Genomic DNA, 24,005 nt, shown 5'->3' with positions numbered 1-24,005 from the left:
GATGAGCACTGGTAAAATGGAAGCTAAGCTTACTCTGACAGCTTGATAAATCTCCCTAATCATGTTTATAGCTAAGGCTAACTAAAATACATTATGGGGTTTATTTAATAAGGGCTTTGCACCGCACTTTTGTCGGACTGTGCATGTTCTTCTGGGCTTCTTGTGGTGTAGCTCCGCTGGCTTCCATGTGACACAAATTAGAGGGCATCCTGTTGGTCGGTCCGAATGATTCGGACCGAGTGCCGTATTTAACTTGCAAATTGTGTTGCGCGCCCTATGTTAAAGTTGCACCACAAAAAAGATGGTAAACTCTGTTGTGCAGGGAAGCGACACAATTATGGCGCACGATCTTGGGCAACAGCCGCACGCAGTATTATACACAAAAATTGCACTTTTAGTGTATTTTCCGACTTTCCAAGTAAATGTGTCCCTTTGTGTGTTGTAGTAAGGAGAAATTAAATATGTAAAGAACCAATAGTGGACGAAACTCTACCATTCATACCATTTTATGTCATTTTTTCCAAGTTCATCTTCGTGAGCATACTTTATTACATCTGTAAACCTAAAATTTTGATGAGTTGATAAACTGCTGTAACCAATGTAGCAGTGTAGCTGCCACTAAATGTTGCCTGAAGAAAAGCTGGATAGAGAGCTGACCTGGGAAAGTTTGGTTTGTTTAATTTGGTTTCCTTAGTTGCTAGCTGGAACTTCCCATATTGACTCCACCCTGGAGAAGAGACAGGTCTTGGACTGCAGAGCATTTGATATTTTGCTGGCACTAGGTCTGCAGCTGGTGTGGTAAGAAACTTCAGTCTAGTATGTGCTGGAGAGGGCTAGGATTTATTTATGCTTGTTTGTGTATTTTTATTCCTGCTAAATTAAAAGATAGCACAGTGAAGTTACGTGTGTGCAGGAGAATTGTGCCCGACTACTCCGGGAGATGACTAATCCCTTGCACCACACAACATACAGGGGTAGAATTATCACAAGTGTTGCAAATTAAGGGCAGAGGTCTACTTGACAGTCTTAAAATGTAATTATCACTTTGATGGGTAGTATAAGACTATCTAGTCATACTTTGAGTCTCCTAGGGGCAATGCTGATGAAAGTGGAAAGGTGCTTCATGATATCACATACTGTATGTTGGTCCATCTCATGAGATCTGTATTAGGCTATAAAATAGAGATGTCACCACTCACTGAAATCCTTGGCAACTGACTACCCCGACAAAGCTGTAATATCTGAAATTTTATGTGCTATTTTTATTCTAGTACCAAAACGAAATGGAAAAATATGTGGATTTTTCACATTATAATCAAAATGTATAATGCAGCCATATTCTTGACGATATACAGAGATAGTTTTCTATTTATTTGACTATACATTAGCTATTGATTTGTGATATCCTTAGACTTGCGTTTGTTTGAATCTGCCATAAGAACAGTGGCTATAGTGTTCTATTTTTACTTTCTTTCTTTTTTGTCCAGCATCCAAGTTGTCATGCGTCAACTCACATTACACTTCAGTTTCTGAATTCTCATGCTGCACTTTTGAAAACAAAGATTATATGGGTCCGATTTAAAGGTTTTGGGCTCGGAGCCATGCAGTTGTATTGCAGAATATATTCTAGCCAATATGTACCGGGTGCCTTGTGTTTATGTGGCCAAAACAAATAAAGGTAATAGTACTACAGCAATGTAATGCAATTTTATTCTATTTTTTTTACTTGACGTTTGTGAAACATTCTCATCCATTACAACAAATAAGTATCGAAACAATGGAACAAACAAAGAATTGTACCGAATTCAGCTGATTTACTTTTTATGGCTAGAAAGGACATAAAAAGTTACCTCATTGGTCTGAATTCACTAATAATGAGACATATTTGATATGCAAGGATAGAAGCTACATACATATATACAAGTCATATAGAGAATTTATATGGCAGTCCCTTATCTCCACTGACATTTAGTAAATTGAATACCATCAAGCTAAATAAGGAGGTAGTTTCTTTTTGGATTAGAAAACGAGCTAAAATGACAATTATCTTTATAAGCAATTTAAGCCTTTATCTCAAGCTTCTTATTAGGGTTTGACTTTGTAGGTTTTATTATTCAATTATTGTGTTTGATGTCAAGTTTCTCCATTAAATATCTGCTTAATGCTTTCTGCCCATTAACGGTTCTTGGACTACAAACAACTGACCCATGGTTAGTTTTTGTGGATAGTACATCTTAAGTGTATATTCATTTAGGAAAAACAGTCAGTACATCATCCATTTTTGACCTTCAGCAGAAAAACCTGCAGGCAGAAAAATGTCCCAACATGATAGTTTTCAATAGCAAATGATCAACAAATACTGACCAAATAACTCCTGTGTGACATCAGTATTTCATACTTTTATTGGAAGGCACAAACCAAAAAATGGACATGCCTCCAATGGATCAGTGAAATACATATATATATATATATATATATATATATATATATATATATATATATATATAAGCACCAGTCCATTGAAATTCAGTCTAGCATGTGGATAGCATGCAGACAGAATTGTGATGGGTGGGGGGTGACCAGACCCCACACCTATTAACTGTTACATCATACTGTATGTAATAGAACCTTTAGAGTGAAAAAAGCCACTCTCCCTTCAAATGAATGAAAATGAGATGGGAACCAGAAAAACCTTTTAAGGACATCTACCATCAGCATGAAAGACTGTATGAAAAAGAGCCAGAGGGGCTACAAGATCCATAAACACCTATAGAGCCCTGAGTCCATTCAGGCTCATCTGCATACAGTCCTTCATCCTAGTGGTAGATGTTTTTTAGGTTCTCAGACTGCTGCCATTACAATTCAATGCTATTATGCACCTTTGATCTACAAGCAAGTGCCAACGGTATTCATGTTTTCTCTCATCCAGAAAACTCACTGTGCTGAATACGGAGTAAGAAGGTACATGTTAGACACGCCCCCTCTCTCCCCGCATTGGTCTGCTCATTTGCCAGGAGCCGTAACTAATGTAATAACAAAATACTTACACTCTTTTGTCTCCTTCCGCTTTACCTACACATTTATTTAAAAAAATAATCCACCAGAAGCTGCAGCTCGCGATCGTTGGAGTCCCCCCCCCCCCACTCCATTCGCCTCACACTTGGCCGCAGGAAATAGCAGACAGGGGAGAAGAGAGAGCAGTGATAATGTGCTCTGTGTATCTCCATGTGTCCAATTTTCCCCATGTGCTGTTTTGCAGTTTAGGATAGATAGTTACATAGAAAAAAAAGGTAGAAAACATGAGGGATACAATTGATGAATAATATGGATGGATAGAATAGATGGATAAAATAAATTGACAGAATAGATGGATAGGATAGATAGATACCGAAGATAGATGCTGAAAACGGGAAAATAGATTGACAGACAGATGCTGAAGCTGGGAAGATAGGTAGTGTGATGGATGGAGGGGTGGGATGGTTCTCGTTATTACACTTTGCTCCAGATGCAAAAGTTATAATACCTAACCTTTGCTTGTCATTGAACAAACCTTCATCTATTCACTTATTTTTTTTTTTTGTACATGATTCAGCCTCTTAGCTACAAGCTCCACACTTTCCTATGTGGGTGTATCTAAGATGCACAAATGATGGTCTTATTGGTCAGCAGAACTTCTATCCCGCCCTTCTGTGTTGCTTTTTGTAGTTCTTTTCAAAGTTGGAAAACATGGTTTCTATAGGAAAAAAATACTAAATGGGAAATGAGGCAAAATACTTTGACGAAGGATTCCCACGGACACATGGGGCAGATTTTTTTTTTTGCATAGAATGATGGTTACACTTGAAGTTTGTAAATTCAGCAATGTAATAAGTTAGATGTAACCAACTATATTCTGGCGGGATGTGTCCTTGACTCCTCAGTATTTAATTTTGCATTCCATGGCAGTGTGTATAACAAATCTCTGCAGATATTGCAGATGGATCACAACCAGAATGTGACAGAGTAATAGCTCTTGCAGAGAGTTCTAAAAATAGGTTGAAACGACTGCTTGCTGCAGCTTGTTATCGTGTTAATTGATTGGTAACCCATGAGGCTTACAATAATCCTCCTCATTACCATACAGTCATTGTAAAGTCAGTCACATAGCTCAGCAGGGGATATTTTGCAGGCAGAATATTTTAAGTGTGGTTACATTAATTCAATAAATGTTATAATTCAGGTTATGTTAGTTAACAGTATACAGCAAACAAACTGTACATACACTAAAGTTATTTAATAACCCAACACAACTCGACAGGACTCCAAAGGATAATACAGAGGTGATAATTAAACTGGTGATGTTCATGGCATCTGCTTGCTTAGAAAACTCAGGAATTACTGCAATACGCGTTTGTCAGGATTTATTTTCCTGTGCTCATAAATCCTGGCTGTTTATAATATCCATATTTACTATAATGAGTAAAAAGAAAGTACTTCGAATTCTAAGTATTTGTAATATTATATAGAAGTGGCTGAGCCGTATGCAGGAGGCTGTAGTGAGACAACCCAGAGCTTCATGCTGCAGAATCTTAGACTCTATGTAACACCATGTGGTTCTCACTGTAGTGCCGTTATTCTCTCTATTATTCAATAGTGAAATAGAAAGAGGTAAAAAAGCTCAGTTCTATGATAAACAGCAAATGTATAAAGTTGGATTATTGACAACTAGTGTTGAGCCGATGCTGAATTCTGGGGTCCAGGTCCCTTGGACCTGACCCCGAATTCCATTAATTCCAACCGCAGCTAATGCCAATGAACAGTGCTAACACCAATTATGTGCATTAACTATTCTATTGCCGCCAGCACTAATGATCTGGTATGTGCACGTCGGCACTTATATACCAGAGACTTTGCATGCCACCATTTTGGGGAAGATTGGCATTTCACAATGATTTTATGGGGAGCGCTGGTTCTCCCCCAAATGCAGGCACATTTAAATGCCACCAGTGATTTTGCCAGGAACATTTAAACAATTAACACCAGTAGTTGATGCCAGCACAGTTTGCGGGTATTAGTCGGATTGTGGTTTGGGTCCAGCATTGTTACCTGAAGCCAGAACCAAACAGAATTTCAAGTTCCAAACCTGAACTAATATCGATCTGCTCATCACTAGTTACAATCTCTATTTCTTTACAGTGTTGGAATCCTGGGTTCAAATTTTTCTAGGCTAAAAATATTGATGACCTGATGTTAAGGATTGGTTATTAATTTGGGTCCAACACCCAGCACCTCCACAGATCAGCTGTTCTCTGACAGATTTGGAGTGGTAAGATTTAAATAAATGGAAGCCAATTTGGAGCAGGTCTGATTTAAGCACATTTGAACACCACACAGAGAACACAGCTGTTTGATATCAGTTCATTCTCTGTTTATCAGCTGAAGGTTCTAGGTGATGCACACCCCACTTATTCTGATAGAAAAGACCTATTCAATATCAAAGTTACCTATATTTTGAATCCTTAAAACCCTTAAAGGGAACCTGTCATCAGAAATTGACCTAATAAACCACTAAGAGTATGTTGTCAAGCAGCTGAATACCTTTCAGATCATGTTTCTTTCATGATCCAGTGTGGTGGCATCATCCAGAAAATCAATTTTGAAGTGAGATGTAAATTGGTTGTATAAAGTCAAGGAGGTGCAGATTTTAACACTAAAGTCAAGCTTTCCCTGCTTCCGAAAGCCCCCTAATTGTAATTGATGGCCCTGCACCCAGAGACATCGCTAACCAGATCTCCTGAAGTCCGATGCACAATGTCAATCACAGAGGAGGAGGCGATCAGAGCTTTTCACCTGGACTTCAATGTTAAATTCTATCTCCCTGACTTTATAGAACCAATTTACACCTCACTTCAAAGTTTATTATTTTTGGATAATGTCAACACACTGGGTCATGAAAGAAACAACAATAGAAGGTGTCACATTGCTTGACAATATACTAGTAGTGGTTTATTAGGCTAATTGCTGAAGACAGGTTCCCTTTAAAAATTTGCAATATCCTCATGGAATCTGTACTTTCTATATTTTCATATGTGGGTGCTATATTGCTCTAGTTATACATTTTGCAACTTTCAAGGGTTCTGCTACCATTTTCTAACAATGAATGGAGTTTATACTGCAATAAATGTAGGCCTAAATTTAAACTGTTGAAGTGACATGCATTTGTGTGTAATGGTGACTGGTGTACCAAGACAGTGGTTCCTAAAGGGATTGAAATGTTTATTAGGATAAATAGCTTGTAATGCTGTAGGTTGGGGAACTTTTTTACAGCTTTTAAGTTGGGACCCAGAAACTTATAAACTTAGAAGACTATTGGTACAATCTTAAGGCAATATACAAATCAGGTTTGAAAGAACAATACTGCAGTATGTGCATGAGTCCTAATGATATACACCATATGAATGATGCTACTTCATGTGCCATGTAATGCTCTTCTATTCCACTCCTTGTTTTTCTTCTGCATTTTCCTATAAATCCTAGTATCTATAATGATGACATTTGTAAGTGCACTTTTCTGTCATATTTTAGGAATCTAAACTTTCTGGTATATTTCCTGGCAAAACAAAATCTAAATTAAAAAATCTTAGTGGGGAACTTTGGGAGAGCAATTTCTAGCATGCTGTGTCTAATCTCAGTGTGAATTTCCATAGCATTCGTCATTACAGAGAGTAAAAGCCATTGACTGGATAAAATGAGTGTGTGCTGTCTATCAGAGGTCATTATATTCAGACATGCAGCTTTCATTGAAGTAAACAGCGACTCCTGATTACTTTTCCAGTTGGACAGTTTTTGGAGTCTCGACAATAAAAAGCATAAACTCAGGGTCATTAATAAGTTATTTGTTTAAAGCTTCATTTCTCCTGAAGCATTATTGAAGGATATGAAATGACTGGCCCAGATATTGTCTATGCTCCAAAAATGCTACACTTGTGCTTTTTTTTTGCAATGTGTTGAGAACATTGCTGAGCAAAGAATATAGAGTTCAAAATGGAGTCTGACATGATTAGCATCTGGTTAAATTGGACTTGTAAGGGTTTCAGATTACAAGACTGAAAATGCTAAGAAGAAACAAATGCAGATGGATGTGATGTTGCGGTCCCCATGGCAACACTTGCATTTTAACCTAGTAATTCAGCATTGTTGTATAATTTTTTTTTTTTACTAAAATAAAGATGAGGGGCCATATTTATAAAAAAAAAAATGATCCAGTAAGGCACTACACTGCATGCAGTTTCCTTCACTAATGTGCAGAATACATGAGATTATTGAGCCATTATACCTAAATAGATAATAGTAGTTTGTATATAAATATCCAGCTCACCTATTTTATGCATATGGGTCACCTCTTTTCATGCGATATCCACAGCTCCAGTGTGAACGGTGCTCGGGTCCTATTTTGTAGGAGGAATCTGTGCTGCCTCAGGTGTATCGTATAATGAAGTGGTAGATGGATCCAGCACTCGTGAAAAATAATTTTAAAATTGCATTTTCTTTATTCAATCCATATTATGCAAATTCCAAAAATAACACAAAAGCCACACAGCCACACACAGCACGTCCCATAGACTTCTTCTCCTCCCCATCCTCCTTGGAGGAGACTGATTTCATGTGATGAAATAGACAAATGGGATAGAGTTTGCTAATGTTAGGAGCCCTTAGATGGTGTCACTCTGGTCACATGACTGTAACAAAAGACACTGTGAAAAAAATGACACAATATTTCCTATAAGTAAATCGAGCATAATTTGTCTGTCAATAGGAATTATAAGACCGCTCACCTGGAGTGATATCAATCCCAAGTGGGTTGGTCGTGCATGGTTCCCGCAGCTAGGATGGAGTCAATTAACCATTAACAAGGTGATCCGGCTCCAGGACATAAACTCCACTGTTGTTCTCTTTAAAAAAAATTATTGTCGTCATGGCATAAAAGAAGATACAAACTGAGTCAACACAGTAAGTTGAGAAGAATTGCCTACGCGTTTCAGGTAAACATGCTACCCTTATTCATGTCTGTAGTTTAATATAAGCAGACAGTACCTAAGTACCAGTGGCAGCCATTTGAAGAGACCCAGGACTGTTAGTCAAAATAATAGGAAGTGGTTCCCTGGCAACCTGGGAGAGGACTTGTAACCCTTTAACAGCAGGCCTTTTTAGTCAGGGTGATAAAAGTCTGGTGACAGGTCTTCTTTAAACTGAATGCACCAGTTTTATTATTGGTGCACTCAGTTTAAGGAGCATGTGCTACTTCTATTGACTCGATGTCATAAATGTGGTGCACAGTCCACCTCTGCACCAGAACACCCCTTTATGTGCAAAATCTTTTGGCTCCCCGGACACAAAACTGGCACAGACACTTCATAAATACATGTGCAAGCAGTTTACACGTTCTTTTTGGTGCAAAGTACAACAGAAAGCTGGCACAGCAAGTTTAATAAATTTGGACTGCAAATCGGTTATATGTCTTTAATTGGAAATCGGTAGGGGTCTGACAGCAAGGCCCCTCACTGATCAGCATGCTGTGACACTGGCAATCTTGTTATATTTGTTATCCATAGCCACTTTCCTTCTAAAATCAAGTTATAACACAAGTATGCTAATTAGCCTGAAGGGCTATGTTAGTCCCTCTTTGAACTGACTGTCCCACTGTCTAACCCTCACCCCTATTCCCTCAGTACCAGATCACAGCGAGGATAAGGTAGCCCTAAGGCTCACTTGCATAATTTTAAAGCGTGATTCTAGATAGAGGAGGCCATGGATAACAAATATAAAAAAAATTTACACGTGTTTGGGAACATCACAATACAATATTATCTACAAATATTAGTTATTTAGTGACACAACTATGTGTGATTCAGAAGGTGAAATAAGAATCGATTTATCTGAAAATGTACCAGACATGTCAGCCAAGAATTGTTGATATAGACACAACCACAAAATGTTTTAAATTTACACGAGACTTTCTTTGTAATTTGTCAATTAAACTTTTTCATACTTTAAGACCTTCTTCATATAAATTCTACTGAATAAATGTAACATGCCTTTGTCCTAGGTCTTCTGCACAAGAATGTGTGCAATTCATGGGCTGCCCACAATGCACCTGTGGTCTGTTGTTTGTGCCTTATATGTTGTTAGTGTCTGAGGGCACCTCACATACCGATGACAGTAGAAAAGACCTGTCCCAGGTGCAAACTCAGGCAGAAATAGGACCTGCTGTGGCAGTTTTCTCACACACTGGCAGTGTAAACAATGCCCATGTTTGTGAGCCCTTAGAATTACTTTTCTCAGGGACTATTGGACATTCCTTGTTTGGCATTGTTTTGGCGCAGTTGTGGTACAATGGTGTTTTAGAACTTTAAATTGCGCCAAATTAACATAGGATTACACCAAGTTCATTATTTGCATAGACTAGTTTTCACAATAGGACTGAATTCCTGATTTTGCAAAGTTTTGACGCAAATCGACTCCAGTCCCACCTTGTTCTATGTCTACGACTGACACAAACATCCCCATAACTTAATACACTGCCACTAGATTACCAAAGGCCTAATGATAAATTACCCCCAATGAATCAGCTGTGACTGGAGTATTCCTTTAAGATACTGGGGCAGATTTATCAAGCTGTCTAAAAGTCAGAATATTCTTAGTTGCTCATGGCAACCCATTATAGCTCAGCTGTCATTTTACCAGTGTTTATGAATATTTTAAAGGGGAGCTGTGATTGGTTGACACAGGCAACAAAGAAATTTCGACTCTTGGACAGCTTGATAAATCTGCCCCAATGAGACTGGAAGTTGAGGGCCCATTTTTTTTTACTTGTGTTGTTTTGCTTCTGCAGGTCTTCAACATCATTTTACTTGTATTGTCAATATAAGACTTTGGGCTTTAAACCTTAACAATACACATGTTTTATACAGTTTCTATACACTTTTTTGCTACTTAATTTTTTTTTTAGCCAGTGAAAGTTTTGAGGTTTCTTCCTTTCAAGTAAATATAGTATTTTGGATTTGCTATTTCTGCAGTTCTGCTTGGATACAATATAATGAAGTGTATTTGAGAACAGACAGATTCCAATTGTGAAAATGCTATTTCTGAAACTGTATTCATTACTGTGTGTCATTAAAAGAGTAATTAAATGCCACATTAAAAATGCAGCACCAACTCGCCCCTGTCTGATAGTAGCCTCAAGGCATTTATCCTGTGACTTAATTTTCTCTGCAGAAAACAACATAATAAAGGGGAACAAATGCTGCAATATATCAGACAAATGTACTTGCTGTAAAAAAAAAAGTAATTTACATTAATTTAAGCTATTTATTATTTATTTCGAAAGTGATTGGTTAGATCCACCAGCAAAAAGCTAATTAAGAGGGATGTCACTAATGGAAGCCTGTATTAACCACTGTTTGTGACACTAACCACTATATTGAAACATACCTCCAATGAAAACCTTCCCCTTTAATTACCTTTTTAGGTAACTACAAGCATCACGTAACTTGTAGCAACATGTTTGTTTCATTTTATTATTTGTGGCCTATAGTTAAGCCTTTCTCCTGCACACAAAAACTGTAGTTATCATTGTTTGATATTTGAGGTCCATACATTTGTTATTATTTTGTTTTATCAGTTATTGTGAGCCAAGATTTCAAATCCAGTGTGCAAGTACCAGGGTTATCAAGAGTTGGGAGTCTCTTAATAATTCTGATTAATCATGGGCCAATTGTTAAAAGGGTATTCCCATCTTGGCATTTACATTTAATTGAATTCATTTTCCATATGTAAACATTTCTTCAATTGGATGTTATTAAAAAAAATGTTCCTGTGTGAAGATAATTTCTCATAAATGTTGCCATGTTTTCCCTTAGAAACGAGATAGCTTCCTTGGATACTGCCACCTCTGCTGGTGTGATTGCACAAAGAAACAAAAGGTTTTTGTATCTGAAATGTCCAGGAGTTACTGCATGTTCCACAGCTGTTCTGTGGTAATGATCGCTGAAGCCAGGAGGTCAGACAGGACTCAATAGTGCATGTCTGGCCACTGCTGCCTAAATGTGAGGTGGTCGTATCCGAGGAAGCTATCTTGTTTCTAAGGGACAACATGGTGACATTTATGAGAAATTATCTTCACACAGGAACATTTTTATTAATAACATACAATTGAAGAAATGTCTACATACTTTAAATGAATTAAATTAAATGTAAATGCTCAGATGGGAAATTGCAGATTTGAATCTACCACAACTGGTACTCTGGCAGTTCTGCCCTGGTTTGCACAATTTTACATTGTCTGAGCTCTTTCCCTGTCACCTGGAGCGGACACCCATCTCTGATAAATACCCTGCATATACTATACTCTTTGCTGGCTATATTATATTGCCGGCTCTACTCTATGTCTACTCAGTTAGAGTGCTTCCTATTTACTATTTATCAGGTCATCTTTTGGGGTGCTCACTTAAGCTGATATTGATAATGTATCCTTAGCTTCAAAATTTATAGCTCAGAAAACCACTTTAATAGTAAATATTCAACATTTGGCGTTTTTGACATATTTTATTAAATTTATACACTTCATGATAATATTGATGCCTCCATCCATCATTTTATACTCAGCAGTTATTAGTCATATACAGATATTACAGATATATAGAGATATTCTTCCAATTAAAAATATTGGAGAGAACTAAGAATAAGGATTGGAACTTTGTGTCAAGATCCTTCATATTCTTGGATCTTTTATCATATATTAATATTTCTTTCTTGACTTAAAATTATATTGTAGCTAGAGGTTGATTTTTTTTCTTATGTAGTCAGATAGAAACATTCTTCGAAGTATGAAGCAATGATTGACATGTATAATAACACCCCCGGATAATTTAGAGCAATTCACAAAATGATTTGCTGTCATGCTATATTTTGACATCAATTTTTGCGTGTTTCATCTCTAACATACATATTATGACACAATCTGGCCTGGATTTTTAAATTATATATACTATTACTTTATAGGATGAGGGGTGCAGAAAAAAATTAATTTCAAGTCAACGATGAAACTGGTCATGTTTCTGCTGCTGCGCCGATCCTCAGCAAGAAGCCGGTGGCTGCTGGAGGAAAGACACCCGCAATAGGTGCTAGCACCGATCACGGGTGTTACCGGTAAGCCTTTGCTGCAATATGCAGCAAAGACATACCAGCTATGGAGAGGGCTCAGCCCGTGAGCCCTCCCATGCACCCTGCACCCGCGCCCGTCATGTGATATACCAATGCGTCACATGCCGTGATTCGAAACAAATTTTCTCTGAAAATTTGGCGAACCGGGTCAAGTCGAATTTTGATAAATTTGCCCCTCTCTGCTCTTGATATATGCTTGCTAGGCCTCGCTGCTTGTATTTTTACAACAGGTCCTACTTGACCTAAAAATAATGAAATATGCAGACTTTCATTTGTAGGTGCCGTGCCCACCTTCACGCCCCTCGAAGCCCTCTTCGCATGGACATGGTGTGAAGGGAGAAATAATCACAATTGCTGCCAGATCATTAGTTTTTTGACATAGAAGGTCTGATAAATGACCCCCAATGTATTCAACTGTCTGTGTCTCTAGTTCTATAGTTTACAGAACCAGAAGTCTGATGTGATCTAAAAGTTAAGATGCTTATATGTAAAATAACACTACAAGCATGTTCATAGGTACCATAAAACAGTACCTAGAGTGACAATATATAGTGTCTGAAGTGACAATCCCATTTCAGCCTCTAAACTTGATTCATCTCCGGTAAAAAATTATTTTCTGCTCATTTTTGCATACCTTTGGAGGTGAATGAGGGGGGCTCATTCACATGATTGATGTTTCTTCAGGTGATACTGTGGAGGTTTTTTGTGACTGTCTCATCATTACTGTGTCTCAGCCTAGTACTACTGAGAAAAATACTCAGAGCAGGTCATATTTAGCCATATTTGCAGTGGGTTGCTAGGTTTGATTTATATGTAACCAAGGAGCTGATGTATCCCTTTAATACATATGATTTTGTGATTAATTTAAAGCCATGGTATACACCATGTTATCGCCTCCACTTTGTCATCCATGAGTTATAGAATTTTTTTTTCAGTTTCATGACCTTTTTCAAAAAATCTACCAAGATCAGCAACTGAAATTGAGTTCCAGAAAGGAGCTACTGTGACTACTATTATTATTATAGGTCTGCGTCCTGGAACTGGCATTACAGAATCGTCAGAGTGTTAATTGGAAGAAGCGCATTGCAATAATTGTTCTGCAGTGGATGCTAAAATTGAAAAATGCTGTGTTTACCTTTTTATCTGTGATTTATGGCTGCATCTTTTTGGAAGGTGGTGGGAGCAGAGGATGCTCCTAATTAACTGAGCTGTTTCTCACTTTCAATGCCATTTTCTGAAACTATTTGCCAAGAACTGAAAGAATCCTCATATTAATTTTCTGACATGTTATTGAGGAATTGCAATTACATTAGTTTTATTTTAAATGGAAATGAATCATTTTGCTTTGCTTTTGAGGCTAATTCATGTATTGACCAAAAGCAAAGTAGATATTAAATGTCTATGTTATGTCATTACTTTATGATTGGTTAAGGTCTGGCCTCCTTAAACCCCATAGATCTTTGTATAACATTACATGCTCTTTAAACTGTCCAATAGAAATGTTTTCTTACACTAATAAAGAAACGTTACTTATCGTTGTCTTTACCAATTGCAGTGACTTTAGCCCTTTATTTGCAATTCTGCTCAGTGTAGCTGGTCAGAGCAGTGATCTGCAATGTCTTATCTCCTCATCCTATGCTTATTGATATGTCATACCATGTTTATGAAAAGGGAGAGTCTGCTGCTCTCAACTATTTCCTGAGAGAGGGGAAGACCACGTGATGCTGCTTTATCTGAAGCTGTGATAGAGCTTTGTAACTAGATGGATAACCTTATATCTCTACAGTTCTTTGGGTACAAAGGAATCTTGTGAAAGAGCATTGGAGCCAGAAGGGTTCCCCTGCTTCTTAGCAGTCCTTCCATCCCAGTCTATGATCCTAAACTTCAGTCTCTCTCTCTCTCTGCTTCTCAGGCTGCACCACATACACTTATACTTTCTGTAGCTCCCATGCCCCAGACCCTGCTCATTAGACAACAGTGAAGCTATTAACCTACTCAGCAAAGACTGTACACGTCATTTGCTATACACAACTATAACTATTTCACTGCTGATATTCACAGTCTCCTAATTAGTGAAGATTTTCTTTTAACTTTTTGAATCCTTCTTGGATTGGCAGCTGAGCCCATCATGTGAAGTGTATAAAGTGAGTCAGGTTTAAGGCAAAAATAGGCAAAAACCCTGCCATTTCTCTGCTGCTGAAGAGAAATTTTGACCGTTAAACGAAATACTGAAAAAATGTAATCACTTAATAGCTTATGAACAAATCCTCACTGATTAAAAAGTTATCCCCTACATGGCCAGAGGCAGCACACCGAGCCCTTTCTGTGGGCACCCGGGCCAATGCCCCAGGACACCAGACAGAACAGAATTTTCCTGCAGTTCCAAGCAACTTGGAGGCAAAGATGCGGCTTTCGTTGATATTTTAAAGTGACTTACTTGGCTACTTGGGAATGTAGGAAGAGAGAGAATGTGTAGACAGGGCCTAATTATCTTTGGAGGACCTCCAGCTGGCCCCATGATTCTCTTTGTACAGAGGGACACTGTACTGTGATGATGTCCTCAGGAGGCCAGTATGATTGAACATTGTTGAAGAACATGCAGCAATAAGTTACTGCTTTAATTTTTGGTTGGCACCTCGCGATAAATGAGGGTTTGGGGTTGCAGTTTGGGCACTCCATCGCTAATAGGTTCGCCATCGCTGCCCTACATACTTAACAGTAGTTCTATACCTATATACTGTATATCAATTATGGGGAGGGGAGCTCAAATTTTTCAATGAGCTCAGGAGGGCCGGTCAGAGAAAGAGGGTTGGATGTGGCCTGTAGGACTTACAATGGCCAGGTCGGCTCTATCATGTGGATTAGGGATAACTCCCAATTATGGGAAAATGCTTTTAACATAATCTAGTATCCTTATTTTACCTCAGCTATAATGTTCATTTACCGACTGTTATTTTGCATATTATTCTCTATTTATCTTGCTAGTAATTATTTTTGATTTCTTTGTTTCCTTGCATATGAATGCATCTAGTTTTGGTTGTACATACAGTAAATATGTTATAAATTTCTAGTACCTAAATTTGCCGTTTTTCTTTTTTTTGCAGATACTACCACCTACTTCACAGAGAGGTCCGAGCATTTTAAACCCTGCAAAGATAAAGATCTAGCTTACTGCTTGAATGATGGGGAATGCTTTGTTATAGAGACATTGACAGCATCTCATAAACATTGTCGGTAAGTCCGGGTCATTAACCCAATTATTTTATACTTTTTATTGGAAAATTCATTGGTAATACAGATGATTAAAGAAGACCAGTATAATGTCCATCCAAAAGAGTTTCCTTTTCAAATGTTGGAGTTAAAAGGGTATGGGAATATGAACGTCTGATACAAAAACCCATAATTCTATAAATAAATGAATATAACAAAACTCAATATCATTAGTCACAAAATGGAGCTTAAATGGTTCGATTTTATGATTCATAAATTGTTATGGACTTTCTAAAGTAGTTATCATCAAAATGGCCGCCACTGAAAACTACAAGTCTCATGATCCTTTAGTTATAGTAACCCCCCTCCCCCTTATGATCTGTTCCCAGTGATGATGTAACAGACTATATTGCTTTGTTACCAGTAATGATCTGCCAATGAATTGCCAGAGCACGCAACACCATTATCCCATGGATAACATTAAAGAAAATAACAACAAAAAGCTGAATATTTGCTTAAACCCAAGATGTTGTAAGCCATGTGCTGCTTGTATGATCTATTAGCTATGGTATAAATCAATATGCAGTATACAATGTCTTCCTCATGTTCACACTTTTCACTTAGGGCTTGGTTGGCAGGGGTTTAAATTGTCCTTCAGGCTACAGATCAAGATGCTTTTGGCTATACACCTTCAGCTGTAAAAGTCAATCTTATGTTGGATACAGAACTAGCTTTGACTGATATGAATGTGTAGTTAAAAGGTAACAAGTGAAAAATATATATATAATTTCTTAGCACTCACTCCTTCCCTGGTGGTCACTTTCTCATCATTTCCTTGCAGTCCTGAAACTTTCAAAGCTCATCATTATTCTGAGCCTGGGGCACTCAAGGCTTTTTATCCAGTCAGAATGTATTTGTCTATGTTGGAAAGGTTGTCCCTTTGTGATATATGCTTAGTTGTTTCTGATGTGTTTAACAACCTGAAACCTTCCAACAATAGAAACTACATTTCAATAAAGGAAATGGAATTGTGATTCAGAAATATCAATGTCAATGCATCCTTAGAATAGAGGACAGCTACCAGCAATATAGAATATGACAAATGAAAGGGGTTGTCCACTTTAGAAAAAAAAACAGCTTTCATATACTCTATAAGGGACTCGGAGTTATTAAACAGGAGTGCTCAACCCTTAGCTAAAGCAAAAAGTTACAAAAAGCATCACTTAATCTGGATGACCCATGTTCTTCTGCATCTGCAGAAAAAATAATCTTGTGCAATGTTATGAAAATTTTAGTCCAGCAACAAGTTTTCTTATCCTAGTTATCAATAACTTCATAGCAATGGGCAGAAAAATTCTATGATCCACATTACTAATAATTTCAATTAGTATAGAAACAACTTATTATTAGAGATGAGCGAACACTAAAATGCTCGGGTACTCGTTATTCGAGACGAACTTTTCCCGATGCTCGAGTGCTCGTCTCGAATAACGAACCCCATTGAAGTCAATGGGAGACTCGAGCATTTTTCAAGGGGACCAAGGCTCTGCACAGGGAAGCTTGGCCAAACACCTGGGAACCTCAGAAAAGGATGGAAACACCACGGAAATGGACAGGAAACAGCAGGGGCAGCATGCATGGATGCCTCTGAGGCTGCTTAAACGCACCATTATGCCAAAATTATGGGCAACAGCATGGCCATGACAGAGTGACAGAATGAAGCTAGATAGCATCTAAAACATGCAATAATTGACCCTGACACTATAGGGGACGGCATGCAGAGGCAGCGGCAGCAGGCTAGAGAGTGTCATGGCGACATACCCTAAATGGACTCAGGCTTCAAACCAATGGGTGGCAGAGAGGAACCAAAGGAGGTGAGCAAGAAGTGCTCAAATAATATCGGTACATGATAAAAGTTTGCCAGTATATTTTGTGGATTACACAGCAGGGTGGCGACAAAGTTAACATGGAAGCCATGAAAACAACCCAAAATTCTGCCTGACACAGCTCGTTTGATAAGGGGACCATGTATGGAGGCAGTGAACTAGTAGTAGATTAAAGGTGCTGCAGTTAAAACTATGTTAGTTGGATCTTGGCATGGAGCTGGCGCTCCGCTGCCAGGCGAGCTTTCGCCAATCCAAGCCCCTGTCTCTAGGCTACTCCCCAAACAGCACTTCTAAGAACCTTTTGTATAAGATCAAGTGTAGTAGCGTTCTTATAAGTTTAGGATATGCCGGGTGAGGGGAATGTAAACAGATGCGCAAGAAGCGCATGATGCGCATGGAGCTGGCGCTCCGCTGCCAGGCGAGCTTTCGCAAATCCAAGCCCCTGTCTCTAGGCTACTCCCCAAACAGCACTTTTGTATAAGATCAAGTGTAGTAGCGTTCTTATAAGTTTAGGATATGGCGGGTGAGGGGAATGTAAACAGATGCGCAAGAAGCGCTGAAATAATATCCCTAAATGGTAAAAGTTTGCAAGTATATTTTGTGGATTACACAGCAGGGTGGCGACAAAGTTAACAACTTTGATGTGGAATCCATGAAAACAACCCAAATTTCTGCCTGACACACCTCGTTTGATAAAGGGACGATGTATGGAGGCAGCTATATGGACGACTTTTGGAGGTAGGAATGGAGACAACGTGTGGAGGCTGCTATGGAGACAATTTAATTTGGATAGTGCCTGTATGTGGCAGTCCCAAACATTTTTCAAACCAGAGGAGCAGGTAGGTGGCCCTCCAGTAAAATGGGATAGATTGAGTGCCTGTATGTGGCAGTCCCAAAAATTGTTCAAACCAGAGGAGCAGGTAGGTGGCCCTCCAGTAAAATGGAATAGATTGAGTGCCTGTATGTGGCAGTCCCAAAAATTGTTCAAACCAGAGGAGCAGGTAGGTGGCCCTGCAGTAAAATGGAATAGATTGAGTGCCTGTATGTGGCAGTCCCAAAAATGTTTCAAACCAGAGGAGCAGGTAGGTGGCCCTCCAGTAAAATGGGATAGATTGAGTGCCTGTATGTGGCAGTCCCAAAAATGTTTCAAACCAGAGGAGCAGGTAGGTGGCCCTCCAGTAAAATGGGATAGATTGAGTGCCTGTATGTGGCAGTCCCAAAAATGTTTCAAACCAGAGGAGCAGGTAGGTGGCCCTCCAGTAAAATGGAATAGATTGAGTGCCTGTATGTGGCAGTCCCAAAAATTCTTCAAACCAGAGGAGCAGGTAGGTGGCCCTCCAGTAAAATGGGATAGATTGAGTGCCTGTATGTGGCAGTCCCAAAAATGTTTCAAACCAGAGGAGCAGGTAGGTGGCCCTCCAGTAAAATGGAATAGATTGAGTGCCTGTATGTGGCAGTCCCAAAAATTCTTCAAACCAGAGGAGCAGGTAGGTGGCCCTCCAGTAAAATGGAATAGATTGAGTGCCTGTATGTGGCAGTCCCAAAAATTGTTCAAACCAGAGGACCGGGTAGGTGGCCCTCCAGAAAAATGGAATAGATTGAGTGCCTGTATGTGGCACTCACAAAAATTGTTTCAAACAGAGGACCGGGTAGGTGGCCCTCCAGAAAAATTAAATGCATGAAGTATAGCAAGAGCCAGTGGGCCCTGTCAAAAAATAGCCATTTTCCTCTGCTTTACTGTACAAAGAGGAGGAGAAGGAGGAAAATGAGGAGGAGGAGGAGGAGTGGATCAATTATTCAGGTTGAGCTTCCTTCACCTGGTGGAGATTGGAAATTCTGAGAAATCCAGCCTTTATTCATTTTAATAAGCGTCAGCCTGTCAGCGCTGTCAGTCGACAGGCGTGTACGCTTATCGGTGATGATGCCACCAGCTGCACTGAAAACCCGCTCGGACAAGACGCTAGCGGCAGGGCAGGCAAGAACCTCCAAGGCGTACAGCGCCAGTTCGTGCCACATGTCCAGCTTTGAAACCCAGTAGTTGTAGGGAGCTGTGTGATCATTTAGGACGATGGTATGGTCAGCTACGTACTCCCTCACCATCTTTCTGTAAAGATCAGCCCTACTCTGCCGAGACTGGGGACAGGTGACAGTGTCTTGCTGGGGTGACATAAAGCTGGCAAAAGCCTTGTAAAGCGTACCCTTGCCAGTGCTGGACAAGCTGCCTGCTCGCCTACTCTCCCTCGCTACTTGTCCCGCAGAACTACGCACTCTGCCGCTAGCGCTGTCAGAAGGGAAATACTGTTTCAGCTTGTGCACCAGGGCCTGCTGGTATTCATGCATTCTCACACTCCTTTCCTCTGCAGGGATGAGAGTGGCAAGATTTTGCTTGTACCGTGGGTCCAGGAGAGTGAACACCCAGTAATCGGTGCTGGAATAAATTCTTTGAACGCGAGGGTCACGGGATAGGCAGCCTAGCATGAAATCTGCCATATGCGCCAGAGTACCAACGCGTTAGAATTCACTCCCCTCACTGGCCTGACTGTCCATTTCCTCCTCCTCCAACTCCTCCAACTCCTCTTCTTCTGCCCATACACGCTGAACAGTGAAGGACTCAACAATGGTCCCCTCTTGTGTCTCGCCAACATTCTCCTCCTCTTCCTCCTCATCCTCCTCCACCTCCACCTCCTCCGATATGCGCTGAGAAACAGACCTCAGGGTGCTTTGGCTATCAACAAGGGAATATTCTTCCCCCGTCTCTTGTGACGAGCGCAAAGCTTCCGACTTCATGCTGACCAGAGAGTTTTTCAACAGGCCAAGCAGCGGGATGGTGAGGCTGATGATGGCGGCATCGCCACTGACCATCTGTGTTGACTCCTCAAAGTTACTAAGCACCTGACAGATATCATACATCCACGTCCACTCCTCATTGTAGACTTGAGGAAGCTAACTGACCTGACTACCAGTTCTGGTGGAAGTTGACATCTGGCAGTCTACAATCGCTCTGCGCTGCTGGTAAACTCTGGATAACATGGTCAGTGTTGAATTCCACCTCGTGGGCACGTCGCACAACAGTCGGTGAGCGGGCAGTTGGAGGCGGCGCTGCGCTGCCCTGAGAGTGGCAGCATCTGGGCTGGACTTCCTGAAATGCGCACAGATGCGGCGCACCTTCGTGAGCAAATCAGACAGATTGGGGTATGTCTTGAGGAAACGCTGCACTATCAGATTTAACACATGGGCCAGGCATGGCACATGTGTCAGTCTGCCGAGTTGCAGAGCCGCCACCAGGTTACGGCCGTTGTCACACACAACCATTCCCGGCTTGAGGTTCAGCGGTGCCAGCCACAGATCAGTCTGCGCCGTGATGCCCTGTAATAGCTCTTGGGCGGTGTGCCTTTTGTCGCCTAGGCTCAGCAGTTTGAGCACCGCCTGCTGTCGCTTAGCGACGGCACTGCTGCTGTGCCTAGAGCTACCGACTGATGGCGCCGTGCCCACGGATGGTAGTTCGGAGGAGGAGGTGGAGGAGGGGTGGGAGGAGGAGGAGGCATAGTAGGCCTGAAACACCTGGACCGAGGTAGGCCCCGCAATCCTCGGCGTCGGCAGTATATGAGCAGCCCCAGGGTCAGTCTCGGTCCCAGCCTCCACCAAGTTAACCCAATGTGCCGTCAGCGATATATAGTGGCCCTGCCCGGCAGCACTCGTCCACGTGTCCGTGGTCAGGTGGACCTTGTCAGAAACGGCGTTGGTCAGGGCACGGATGATGTTGTCTGACACGTGCTGGTGCAGGGCTGGGACGGCACATCGGGAAAAGTAGTGGCGGCTGGGGACCGAATACCGAGGGGCGGCCGCCGCCATGAGGTTGCGAAAGGCCTCGGTCTCTACTAGCCTATAGGGCAGCATCTCCAGGCTAAGCAATCTGGAGATGTGCACATTAAGGGCTTGGGCGTGCGGGTGGGTTGCACTATATTTGCGTTTCCGCTCCAGCGTCTGGGGTATGGAGAGCTGAACGCTGGTGGATGCTGTGGAGGATCGTGGAGGCGACGATGGGGTTTTTGTGCCAGGGTCCTGGGCAGGGGGCTGACTAGCAGCTGACACAGGGGAAGGAGCAGTGGTGTGCACGGCCGGAGGTGAACGGGCTTGTTGCCACTGAGTGGGGTGCTTAGCATTCATATGCCTGCGCATACTGGTGGTAGTTAAGCTAGTAGTGGTGGAACCCCTGCTGAGCCTGGTTTGGCAAATGTTGCACACCACAGTCCGTCGGTCATCCGGTGTTTCCTTAAAGAACCTCCACACTTCTGAAGATCTAGCCCTCGCCGCAAGAGCCCTCACCACGGGAGCTTCACTAGTTGACAGTGGCGCTGATGCACCAGCTCTGGCCCTGCCTCTCCGTCTGGCCCCACCACTGCCTCTTCCAACCTGTTCAGGTCGAGGACTCTCCTCCGTCTCAGAAGCACTGTGTTCACCCGGCCTCTCAACCCAGCTTGGGTCTGTCACCTCATCATCCTCCGATCCCTCAGTCTGCTCCCCCCTCGGACTTCCTGCCCTGACAACAACTTCCCCACTGTCTGACAACCGTGTCTCCTCATCGTCGGACACCTCTTTACACACTTCCACTACGTCAAGAAGGTCATCATCACCCACAGACTGTGACTGGTGGAAAACCTGGGCATCGGAAAATTGCTCAGCAGCAACCGGACAAGTGGTTTGTGACTGTGGGAAGGGTCCAGAAAACAGTTCCTCAGAGTATGCCGGTTCAAATGGCAAATTTTCCTGGGAGGGGGCAGACTGGGGGGGAGGAGGCTGAGGTGCAGGAGCTGGAGGAGTGGGGATTTCGGTGACATGGGTGGACTGCGTGGAAGACTGACTGGTGGTGGACAAATTGCTCGAAGCATTGTCAGCAATCCACGACATCACCTGTTCGCACTGTTCTGGCCTCAACAGTGCTCTACCACGAGTCCCAGTAACTTCAGACATGAACCTAGGGAGTGTAGCTCTGCGGCGTTCCCCTGCTCCCTCATCAGCAGGTGGTGTCTCACCCCGCCCAGGACCACGGCCTCTGACCCCTGCAGTAGTTGGACGCCCACGTCCCCGCCCTCGTCCTCTACCCCTAGCCCTGGGGTTAAACATTTTTAAAATGAGAGTTATAACTTTTTTTTTTTTTTTACTTTTTTTTTTTTTTTTGTGTGTTTTTTTTGTGTTTTTTGTTTTTTTTTGTGTTTTTTGTTTTTTTTTGAGTTTTTAGAACCAAACAATCCTATCCTATTGCTATGGCTATTTTCTAGCCAAGTATCAAAGGAAGCACACTACTATGCCAGATGAGATGACACTGAGTTATTGCCTAATAGAAATCCAACCCCTACTGAATTTTGCCACTTCAGCCTTTGCTATGGATATGTGCGCCACTAAGCGCAGAACACAGCGGTCGCAAGTCTCACTACAAATTGCTCAGAATTGGCAAGTACATGCACTGCAGAAACTACAGCCACCAGCAGATCAACCAGAAATCAAATATATAGAACGCTACTGTAGGCTTCAAGAAGCTATTTGTATTCTCCTATGGCTATTTTCTAGCCAAGTATCAAAGGAAGCACACTACTATGCCAGATGAGATGACACTGAGTTATTGCCTAATAGAAATCCAACCCCTACTGAATTTTGCCACTTCAGCCTTTGCTATGGATATGTGCGCCACTAAGCGCAGAACACAGCGGTCGCAAGTCTCACTACAAATTGCTCAGAATTGGCAAGTACATGCACTGCAGAAACTACAGCCACCAGCAGATCAACCAGAAATCAAATATATAGAACGCTACTGTAGGCTTCAAGAAGCTATTTGTATTCTCCTATGGCTATTTTCTAGCCAAGTATCAAAGGAAGCACACTACTATGCCAGATGAGATGACACTGAGTTATTGCCTAATAGAAATCCAACCCCTACTGAATTTTCCCACTTCAGCCTTTGCTATGGATATGTGCGCCACTAAGCGCAGAACACAGCGGTCGCAAGTCTCACTACAAATTGCTCAGAATTGGCAAGTACATGCACTGCAGAAACTACAGCCACCAGCAGATCAACCAGAAATCAAATATATAGAACGCTACTGTAGGCTTCAAGAAGCTATTTGTATTCTCCTATGGCTATTTTCTAGCCAAGTATCAAAGGAAGCACACTACTATGCCAGATGAGATGACACTGAGTTATTGCCTAATAGAAATCCAACCCCTACTGAATTTTCCCACTTCAGCCTTTGCTATGGATATGTGCGCCACTAAGCGCAGAACACAGCGGTCGCAAGTCTCACTACAAATTGCTCAGAATTGGCAAGTACATGCACTGCAGAAACTACAGCCACCAGCAGATCAACCAGAAATCAAATATATAGAACGCTACTGTAGGCTTCAAGAAGCTATTTGTATTCTCCTATGGCTATTTTCTAGCCAAGTATCAAAGGAAGCACACTACTATGCCAGATGAGATGACACTGAGTTATTGCCTAATAGAAATCCAACCCCTACTGAATTTTCCCACTTCAGCCTTTGCTATGGATATGTGCGCCACTAAGCGCAGAACACAGCGGTCGCAAGTCTCACTACAAATTGCTCAGAATTGGCAAGTACATGCACTGCAGAAACTACAGCCACCAGCAGATCAACCAGAAATCAAATATATAGAACGCTACTGTAGGCTTCAAGAAGCTATTTGTATTCTCC

The 24,005-nt window shown here is 41.3% G+C and overlaps 1 protein-coding gene across 2 annotated transcripts in view; it reads left to right on the top strand.

Moving 5' to 3' along the window:
* Positions 1-24,005, top strand: part of NRG3 (neuregulin 3) — a 660,520-nt gene that overhangs the window by 230,376 nt on the left and 406,139 nt on the right. For both annotated transcript variants that reach the window (XM_072130473.1, XM_072130472.1), the window contains exon 2: positions 15,306-15,435. In XM_072130473.1, coding sequence (XP_071986574.1) covers positions 15,306-15,435 — 130 coding nt within the window. The remainder of the gene's footprint in view (positions 1-15,305; positions 15,436-24,005) is intronic.

This window comes from Engystomops pustulosus, chromosome 11 (genome assembly GCF_040894005.1).
Source record: "Engystomops pustulosus chromosome 11, aEngPut4.maternal, whole genome shotgun sequence".
In the NCBI taxonomy this organism is placed as follows: domain Eukaryota; kingdom Metazoa; phylum Chordata; class Amphibia; order Anura; family Leptodactylidae; genus Engystomops; species Engystomops pustulosus.
This window is presented reverse-complemented; position numbering and strand designations above follow the sequence as displayed.